The sequence below is a fragment of the Drosophila arizonae genome, chromosome 2 (genome assembly GCF_054131065.1).
Source record: "Drosophila arizonae isolate 15081-1271.41 chromosome 2, UAZ_ARI_1.0, whole genome shotgun sequence".
Taxonomy (NCBI): Eukaryota; Metazoa; Arthropoda; class Insecta; order Diptera; family Drosophilidae; genus Drosophila; species Drosophila arizonae.
Genome location: NC_142922.1, coordinates 7,180,632 through 7,191,227, shown reverse-complemented (window position 1 = coordinate 7,191,227; position 10,596 = coordinate 7,180,632). Strand labels below are relative to the sequence as shown.

Sequence of the window (10,596 nt, the reverse complement as noted above, 5' to 3'; positions counted from 1 at the left end):
CAACATCATTTAAGATTGTCGGCTCGGGTGGCAGCCCTATGTCATGTGACAGTCTCAGTTCCGCTCTCTTAGATGTCCTGGAGGCGCTCTTCTGTCGCGCATTGCGCTTTCTACTCGGCTGCCGCAAAATTCCAATGCCGTTCGGACAGAGCAATGCAAATTAATTTGCGCTCAGTTTACGTTTTGGTCGCGTCGCATACAGTTCTATCACGTTCCGTGTGTCTGCTGCAGTGCATCCATCGTCCAAGTCCAAGAACTACACTTACAGGCGTGTGCGCGCGTGTATGTGTGTCTCGCTGTTTGTTCCACTGTAGGTGTGTGCGTGTGTGAGCTATTCAAATTCTCGCATTCGATTGGACTAGCAATTAACATTGCCCACGGAAATCGTGAACAATTCGCCACGCATTTGAGCCGCTTCCGCTAGCGTCGCTCGTCTCCTAACTGAAGGTTCCCTTATCATTGCTACCGTTGCCATTGTATTTGCCGTCGCCATGAAGCGTTCGCGTTTGCCGCTTATTGCCAGCGTTTGCCTGATCCTGGTGTTGATGTCATCCTGTCTGCTTGGCAGCGCTGATGCCAAGAAGAAGAAGTATGTTGGCGAAACTGGCGGCGATTTCGAGTTTATCGATGAGGTAAGTCCCAAATAATTCCCAGCTGTATATCCCAACTGACTGTCAGCGTGTCTGGCTGTCACTTAGTTAAAACAACTAAGCTGCTTCCTGCCAGCCCACTTCTCTATACACATGCGTATCCCTGTGTGTGTGTGTGTGTGTGTGTGTGATTGTGGGTGTGTGTTTGGGTATGTATGAGTGTGATTTTGGCACATATAACGCATTTGGGCTTTTAGACAACTTTTTCTTTGCTTTTGGTCGCCAAGTTGTTGTAATACTCAGCCCTATGAAGAGGGTAGATTGAGTTTGTAAGTGTTTAAAAGAAGGCAAATTGACGTTAGAGGCTTGAAACTTGATATCCACAGCGAGTGTATATTCAGTCGCACTTGGAACATATATGGCTTCTAGGCTAGAGTCATTAATAAACTTAGTATCACACAATAAGGTCATCGAAAGACCGAACCACAATAAGTCCAAAATCGATATCTGTTATTAAGCTAGGCAGATTATCTCTTAAGCTGTTCATTCGTAGATCGAACGTGCATTATTCAGTCAGTTTCATAGTGCAGACTGCAAAGCTCTCATTTGGTTTTCTCTTTCTCTCTCTCTATCTCTTTCGCTCTCTCTCTCTCTCTCTCTCTCTGCTGTCATTTTGTCACCTTTGCCAACGCTACTGAGGTTTCACTCTAAAAACCAGCAACAATAACAGGAACAACTACAAACACAGGCTTACGCACGCACACACACACTAACACAGACACACAAATCGAAAGCTACTTGGCAAAGTCATTTCTTCCTGCTGCGTGTTGCCAATACGCTCTAGGCTCAAACGCTTGTCTTGCCAATTACTCACGCAAATCCGATTTGTAGTTGCTGCATTTCTTGTGTATGTGTGTGTGTGTGTTTGTTGTTGTTGTTTTCTCACAGGTAGCCTGACAGCCAGCCACTGGCCGCGACTTCTGCTGCTGTTCCCACTCATGGCAGCCCAACAACAGCAGCAAGTTAGACAGAGCTAGAGAGATGCACAAAAAATACAGCAACAATAAAAGAAACAGTAAAAATCAATATCAACAGCATTGGCGGCTTCGAGTCGTTGGCAGCGCGTAAGCGTAAACTATGTAGTAAACACTAAGCAGATTTGAATTTGTCTACATAGAGAAACATACATGCATCCCCCCCTCCTTACTCTTCTTCCTCTCTATGAACTTCGCAGTCCTGCTACTGCTACTCCGTCCGTCCAGCGTCGTTTACTGTTAGTCACAGACGCTGCGTCGTCGTCGTTATTGCTATTTGCATTGTTTTTGCAGCCATTAGCCCTATGCGCCGACATTTTGCCATTCCGTTTTGTTGTTTCGTTTCTTGATGTTGTTGTATTTTGTTGATTTCCTTTTGGGTTTGTTTGGCATTTCATTTTATTTCTTTTGGTTTCCTCTTTGCCATCATGCTCTCTTTTCACATGTTTTATGCGTGGTCACTGCTTCGTCCCTCGCAATTTTGTCTGTTTTTTTTTTTTTTTTGCTTTTTTTTTTGGGTGTGTGTCTGTGTGTGTGTGTGCTATTAGGCCGATGCGAATGTGTGCTTGAGCCTCTGCCTTTGAGCTCTTCTTTCACTGCTTCCCTACGCACACACACACCCACACACACCAGCACATGTCGAGTGGAGCCTTGAAGTAAATATATTGCCGAGCCAAAGTTACAAACAGAAAAAAAAAAGAAATCTAGCCTAAAGGACATTCGAGGAGAATGTACAATCTCAGAATTTTAAGCAGTTGAAAAGACTGACAGTGGGCGTGTGTGTATATATGTATGTGTGTGTCCGCATGTGTAGCACACATAAATAACAATGCCAAATTGTTCAGATGAAATCTTAAAATACTCCAAATGCGTCCGAAATTATAGCTAAATGATCAAAATCAATAGCAGCAGATCAGCATGAACTAAACACAATAATACCATTGACTCTCTTAAGAGTAGTGTTATTAAGATAACTGTGATGATTAACTAATAACTAATCGATAAGATAATCTAGATATTAAAGAACCAAGTGTGATTTCATATGTTTCAGAATATAAACTAAAGTTCAGATGAATTTATGTATATATATTTAATAATGTAGGTATATGTAAATATATAAGATATATAGGTCAACTAGATTTTATTAATAATTTTAATATTTTATAGATCAAGAAATAAATATCATTTGTCTTCACTGTTATTGATTTTTAATATAATTTAAAAGTTATAAAATTATAGATTTTTCTACCCGATGCATTGTCATCTAAATTGCGTTCGGCAGCATTAATATCATTTTTATGGGTTTCTGTTATATCTTTTTCTCTGAGTTTATGGCGAGTCGTATAATTTCAGCAATGCTGCAACGTTTTTCCAATGAATTTGATTGTTTGTTTTGGAACTTTGTGTTTGCAAGTATTTAGAAATGGCATAAATTATTTGAAAAGTTACTGTTACCAAATTGTTTCCACTTTCCCAAGGAGCCGAGCGAATTGAATATAATTGAAAAGTTATCTATGGTTGTTGTTGTTGCTTTTGCAAAACACAGACACCACGGGTCTGAGGCGGGTGTGAAATATTTTCATGCCGATGTCGAACAGAAGGGGCGAAATAATTGAAATAATTGACTACTTAAAGAGCGAGTCTCGAAAATTAAATTGCCTATTTGTAGACATAATCAGCAGTTCGTGTGTGGAAACTTTGTTTGGTTCTGTCAACTTTTATGGTTTTCCTTAAGTTATAATCGACTTATATAACCATAAGCCAATACAAGCAGCAGAGATTTCTTTGTGCAGCCTCGAGGTATGCAGCAGAAAATGCTGACACGCATTTAAATCTGTACATATATCACCATTCGGCATTTATAACTCATTCTGCACATCGTGCATTTATTACACTCTATTCATATCGTGCAAATGATAACAAATTAGCTTCACTGTTCGGCATAGAATACGCCTGATTTGCCAGCTCGCCCAACTGATATGCTTATTTATTACTTGAGTTTAGTCAAGTCCTGGCAATCGGGGGAGCGCCTGTGTCTGTGCATCTTGGTGTGCTCCTTGCCATAATCAGACAGACAAACAGCATGGCAAATGCCATGTGGATGTCGTCGCATCCATCTCCATCTCCATCTCCATCTCCATGGCCATCTCCATCTTCTTCTTGCTCCTGCCGCCTCTGTTCAAGCGTATGAAATGCCAATGCTCATTGCCATCGATTACCAACAAGCGACGCGCTGTTTGTCAGCACAAAATAAATCTTTGCATTGTGCACTTCGCAAGCAAAACTCACAAAATGGGGCTGCAGCATCAAATAAAATGCGAACGAGGGTAGCTCGAATAGCGATGACAGCGGGATACCCTATGCATGGGTGAGGGATAAGGCTTATATTAGATATCAATTTATGCTTAGCTCAGTATGAGCATTGTGGAAGGGGACATATTTTTATGTATTGATAAGATATGATATAATGATCCTGAGATGAACTGAAATCTTTTTAGAGACACTCATTTATGTCAGGAAAAAAAAATGTCAACATGAGATTATAAAGCTCCTTTAATAATTATATTATAATAAATTAAGTTTACGAAAAATCCACAAAATAGTCAATAGACGCCTTTTTATTTATAAATATATAGAATAGATCTATACAAAAATTATATCTCTTTAAATATTTTAAATATAAATACATTTATAGTCAATATTAATACCGGCTGCAAGAAGGTAAGAAATCTATTAAGAAATCAGCTAAATATGTACATTTTAAACATAACTCTCCTTTGCACAACAATTTGTAACTTTAATTATTAAGTCATGCCTGAAGAAACTTTTCAAAGTTTTCGTCACTTAATGAACTTATGCGATTGCAACTTAATATAGTTTAATTTTTGTTTAATCAAGTTTCTTATGTAATCTATAACATTATTTATTGAGGTAGATCCCTTAAGCATCGCTCTGTGCGCACATATCGCAAGATAAGCTGCATTTGACCTTTGCTACAGTCCAGTAAATATATATATATATAAGAACTAGTGCAATTGAACTTGATGCTCAATTGAGGCGCAGAACCAAGAGTATTAAAAAGGAGTTAATAGTTAATCTTAAGAACTAGTTCAATTAATCAAATATCAGTAGTAATATCTGGGGAACTATATTGTTCCATTCAGTACTTAATGCAGGGCTTGATAAGAATACCAAGTGGATGATGGCCCAGGGCAGGCAAGAGGCTGCTGAGACAACAGTCATCCTGTATCCAATCAGTGCGTAAAATATGCAAAACTTTCCTTAAATGTATGAGTGCTGTGTCTATGTCTCTGTGTGTGTGGGGATGTGGGTGTGTGTGTGCTTATGCACTTACTCGTATGTAAATCTATATGTTCATAGGGATATGTGCGAGCAATAAAGTTGATATGCATAATTTTGGGTAAGCCCCACTTAAATGTACACACAGCTGACACACACACACACACAACCATACTCAGAAGCACTCACGATATATAAATATGGCAAAAACTAAATTAAAATGTGTGTAAATTACGGTTTTACTTGCAGTTGACCATGTACCCCAGATTCAGCCACAGGCTCTCTGTGCACCTTCTGATGGCCAGCTATGATGTAGATTCTCTTTTACGAGCATATAAAAAACATATTTTGTGCAAGTTATGCAATAAAGTTTTATGCTCCCTCAAACTGCTGAATAAATTGCGAACACGCTGCCGAGAACTTTGAGTAGAACGTTAAATAGGCAACAAGATGCAATTTAATAGGGTCTCTGAAAATATACGACTTCTTTTGCGCACAGTTGACCTATGCCAAATCCTTCTCGTTAACACCTCCAGTTGGCTTCGTGGAGTGCCTGTGATGCCGTTGTGGGACCAGTTGAGCTCCAGTCGAATATGGCAGCAGGTTCATTTGCATGACAGTTCGCCAATCCCTTGACTGAATTTGCATATCTGCAGCGAATGTGAATGTGGTTGCCAAACAAAAAACAACAAAGTCGAAGCAGAAGAAGAAGAAGAAGAATAGTCAGTCAGGGAACTCACAGCTGCATATCGCCGAAACTTGCAATTTTCCCACGAACATTTTCTCATGAGTCCCGGCCCCGGGGTCTGATGGAAATATGACTCAGCTAGACACAACAATTTCTTTTCCCGGCAACTTATAGGGCCTTGCAAAGTTTACTTACTGTTCATATACTGTGCCACGCCCACGTGCCCACAGTTGTGTGCATTGTTATATTACATATTTGATGGGCAGAGGTCATGGTGGTTCGCTTGCTCAATTGTTTCTTTAGTCTCTCTCCTCCCTTCCACTTTCCCTCTCTCCTTCTCCGGCTGTCTTTCTCAGTCGCAAACATAGTTTCATCTCCCGCCGTATATGGAGTCATAAGTTTCACGTACACAGCTACATTAGCAAATTGCCCAATCCTGACTGTGTGCGAAACTCTGTTTGCATGCCTTCCAAATTGCTTGCTCTCTTTGCCAAAAAAGAAATTGCGGCCAAAACCGTTTATGAAAATATCAAGAGGCACTGCAACGCAAACTAGAAACTAGAAAAGTTGTTTATCTCTTTGCCAAAGATTAAATACACTTGCTTATGCAGGATACAATAAAAATCTTTGCCTGTCATGGCACGAGGCTAAGATGTGCTTACACTATCCAACTTGAAATTTGCTGCAAGAATATGAAATTTTTAATATAGGGAGCTTTTGATAGAAATTTTGACCTCACTTGCATTTGAGGGTTGTATAAGGGGATCATATGAATAAGTCAGAGTTTCCCGATAATGCATAAGATCTATACAATATTTGTATAGCCTGAACTTATATATAATAACATTAGAGGGTATTATGGGGTTGTGCTTATGCATGTAACGGGCAATACATATATAGTCTTGATGAGGCCCGTCAGCTCGTTAGCTGATCTAGTCGTCTAGTCGCCGTACGAGTTTATCTCTTTTTCGATAGATTTAAAATTTTTCGGATTTTAGATATTTATATTATCTTAAAAAAAAAAAATTTTTTTATTTTGTTTGCATATATAAATGAATTAAATACTAGCTTATGATAGCAAAAAACTCGTTAAATAAAATTAAAAAAATAAATTAATTAATAATAATAATATCAACGATACCCTGTCGTATCCTAAACGCTCAATGACGATTAAAGCACTCCTACTCGATTATTTTCCATTTAATTAAAATGCAAGTCATCAAAACTTGTACAAATTTCTAATTGACATCTTATACATAATTAATTGATCGAACCAGCTGCAAGGGCATGCAAGATATGCGTTCGAGCTCTTTGGCATTATTTACAATTTAGTTTCGATTTATTGGGGCCCCCACTTTGCAGAGATGCTGCAGCTGCTGGAGTGGCTCTGAATGCCAGCATTAGTTCAATCTGTCACACATGACTGTGTACACTATCTGGTCTGAGATCCATCTGCAACTATTTGGTGCTGTCAGAATCATGGCGCGCTATGCTTCTATTTGCAGTCAAGGGACGTTCTGTGCTCAATAAGATAAATTAGTTTGCAACGCTAACGCAACTTCGATGGCATCAAAGACGAAACTAAAACGTTTTTTCCACTCAGGGAGGAGTTGACTGTGCGCCGCATGTCAAAACTCTTGCTAGCACACACACACGCATGCACACACACGCACACAGCCGTTGGCCACCCAGCGCAAAACTTGAGCAAACTCATTTTTCACTCTCATATTGTTGTGCGGCAATAGCAGGCGCCAGGCACCAACCAGGCAGCCGCCTAAGTGCACTCCTTCTCATGCCTGGGCTATAATAAGTATATATATATATATGTATATATTTTGAGAATTTAATATATATATGTACGTACGTACGCCCTGATATGTATATACATATAGTTAGTTGGCTACACATGTGTGGCACTTAACTGATTACGTTAGATAAGCCGTGTGTCCTAGAGCAGCTGTATTTAAGTTTCCTCGACGTGCCATAACGTGTCAGGCTGTCAAGCTGTGCTCGGTGCCAGCTGTGTAAAGTTTTAATTAATAACTGCGATCGAGTTGGCCGTCCTTTGACATAATGGGCCTTTAACTGGCCCACAGCCGAAGCCCGATGCGCATCCTGCACAAATCGAAGACAATTTCGTCGCCAGGGCCAGGGCCATCAATTAATTATTCAGCATAGTCGTAACTGTCTAAAGCATTATGGTTTATGGTCGGGCAGTCGGGCACATGTCAGGCGTGGCTTCGCTTCTATCGGAGTCTGTCAAGGCTGTAGTTATTTATGAGCCGCACTGAGACCGTTTGTTGACAGCAATTTGGCCAAGGCCTGGCTTTGATTTCTAAACGCCATTGACAAACTCATGAAATGCTACAGATTATGCATATTAATTGCTTGTCTCTGGCGCTCGAGACTTGGGCAAAAAGTTCCTCTTCGAATTGTGACAAATTCGTTCCTTTGGCTCTCTCCCTCAAAGTTTATATGCGTCATGAGACTTATTTAGTGCAGAAGCACGAATATTTGTATGTTTATATATATATATTCATTTATATATGTTTATAAGTCTGCTTGTGCGCTGTTTCTGGCAGCCTGTTTGGCCGCCGGCCTTGGCTGGCGTACTTTGTATTCATTTTAATATAGAATCGGAGGCACACACATTACGCATACGCCGCGTGGAATATTTGATGACGATATATGCGGTATAGGCAATTCCAATATTAAATGCCTGATGGCTGTTTGCTTTGAAAGTAAGCAATATGAAAATGAAAGCGCAAATGAAATCAGACAGATGTATAATTTATGTAAACTGCAGCAAATATTTTCACTGCAGCCGGCTCAAACAAGTCCATCAGGCCAAAGCCGAAGGAACAGCTCGAAACAGAAGTAAGCTGTATGTATGTGTTTATATGTATGTATATGGATTGCTGCACTGACATATAAGCCAGAAGTTGTAAAAAGTTCATTAAATATTTTACGTTGAGCGTGACAGGTGGGCAGCTACAGTGGGAAGGTGTCACGAAAAATTAAAAGCCGGATATAGGGATTCGGCATGAGCGTTGTGTGCCCGTAACGACATTGTTGCAATGGCAGGAAGGCATCTTCACAGGATCAGGCAGTCAGGAGCTGCTGCGGCACATAAAACTTTTTTACAGTCGAGTCATTGGTATATATGTCTCTCTCTTTTGCCAAGTCTCCTTCGTGCTCGTTCCTCGTTTGCGTTCTCCCTCTCTTTCTCTTTCACGGTGGGTGTACGCATTACCATAAATAAATTATAACACTCGCTACTCTCGCTGTGAGTTTATTGCATGTGTGCGATAACTCACCCACATCCACACACACACACACACACACACACACACACACACACACACACACACACACACACACACACACACACACACACACACACACACACTCACACTAGCTAGAATGAAGCAGCATGCTGTAAATGGACGGCAGATAATAGCAGTTGCCAGCTTGATGCAAGCGCAAATGCCTAGTTGGAGCGAAATGGAGCAAAGCTATAAACTCACGAGAGAGAAAGATAGCGCCAGCTGAAAAGTGATTGGGCGGAAGGCGGCTGTGCCCACTGTAAGCCGCACCACACACGGTGAATGATAATAATTTACAACATAAAGGCAAAACACAATGGAGCACTAGAAACTCGGAGCGGAAAGCAACTAAAACTAAAACCAAACCGAAACTTATAATCCTTTATGCGGGCACGCCGAGTGTGGAGAACGAAAATTGCACTCAGCCACAATATGTTGCATACAAACTGTGCAATTAGTTGGGCTGGAGGGAAAAAAAAATATATATATATATATATATATAATTGAGACTCTTTTGGATAATATGTGCTAGAAAAACTAAGAGCTGGTCTGCAACTGAAGTTTCCGTCGCTGACAGTTATCAAAAGCAGTGAAATTGTCGCCTGCCAACTCAGCAGCGCTCACTACTTGAGAAATAGTCAAAAATCCCCTGACAAATTGTCAACGAAAGTTTCTTGGGCGCCGTAAACTTTCGCAACTCTAGAGCCGTCGCAGCTCGCAAACTTTTTCTCGATGAGTCGCCCGACTGTCGAGGAGTTCAAACAAAAATGATTTCCTCTCACACGCACAGCCACATAATGATAACGGGCTGCTGAGAATCTGCTCAAGAATTTTCCAAGAGGCGGTACGCATTGATTCTCAAGTTTCTCAAGCAGCAATTAGCCATTAAACTGGCAACAAGCCGAGTGCACAACGAATCGAGAGAAGCTTCAAGTGGCAGCCCTATGAGCCAAGTCCTGCTCATACAGACTCTAATAACCGAATATTAGCCAGATGTGACTTTCATTTGACTTTGCTTTTGCTTTTGTATTCAGTTGCTGACATCCTTTTCTTCACTTCACTTGCCGTGGTCTTAGCTTACCTACTCCATTTCAATTAAATTCTCAGATTCTCTCAGTTTTAAGCTCCGGCGATGGCTTTGTGCCCAGCTGCAGCAACAAGAGTTTTTTTCTCACTGTCTCAACTGTCGAAGAACAACGGCTACACACACACACACACACACACACAAACAAAGATGGCATTGCATATGCAGGGAAATGTCTAAATTTCGTATTACACCAAAAAAGTTAAAGGCATGAAGGAAGAAGCACAATGTACATATATATTTATATACACATATATGTATTTATCTGCTCATATATATATATATATATATTTTACGTATATAGAAATAAAGCAAGCAAAAGGGCAAATAAATGCCAACGAACGGAAATGAAATTGCAATTGCTGGGCCATGCAGACGACGGCAAGTCGCGACGCGTTGATGCAGAACGTTGGACTGAACGGTGCGGATGGTGGGTTGGTGGGTCGGTGGGTTGGTGGGTTGGTGGGTTTTCGGTGTGGATTGCGACACACGCGACTACCTATTAAAAGTTTACATTTGGCATTTTCCCCTCGTTTTGTGTGCGCCTTTTTGGTAACTATGACGGCATTTCCAT

The 10,596-nt window shown here is 40.6% G+C and overlaps 1 protein-coding gene across 2 annotated transcripts in view; it reads left to right on the top strand.

Annotated features, from left to right (window-relative positions):
* The first annotated feature begins 164 nt into the window (after positions 1–164).
* Positions 165–10,596, top strand: part of Cow (Proteoglycan Cow) — a 49,297-nt gene continuing 38,865 nt past the window's right edge. For both annotated transcript variants that reach the window (XM_018018307.2, XM_018018306.2), the window contains exon 1: positions 165–632. In XM_018018307.2, the coding sequence (XP_017873796.1) occupies positions 492–632 (141 nt within the window). In that variant the 5' untranslated portion in view covers positions 165–491. The remainder of the gene's footprint in view (positions 633–10,596) is intronic.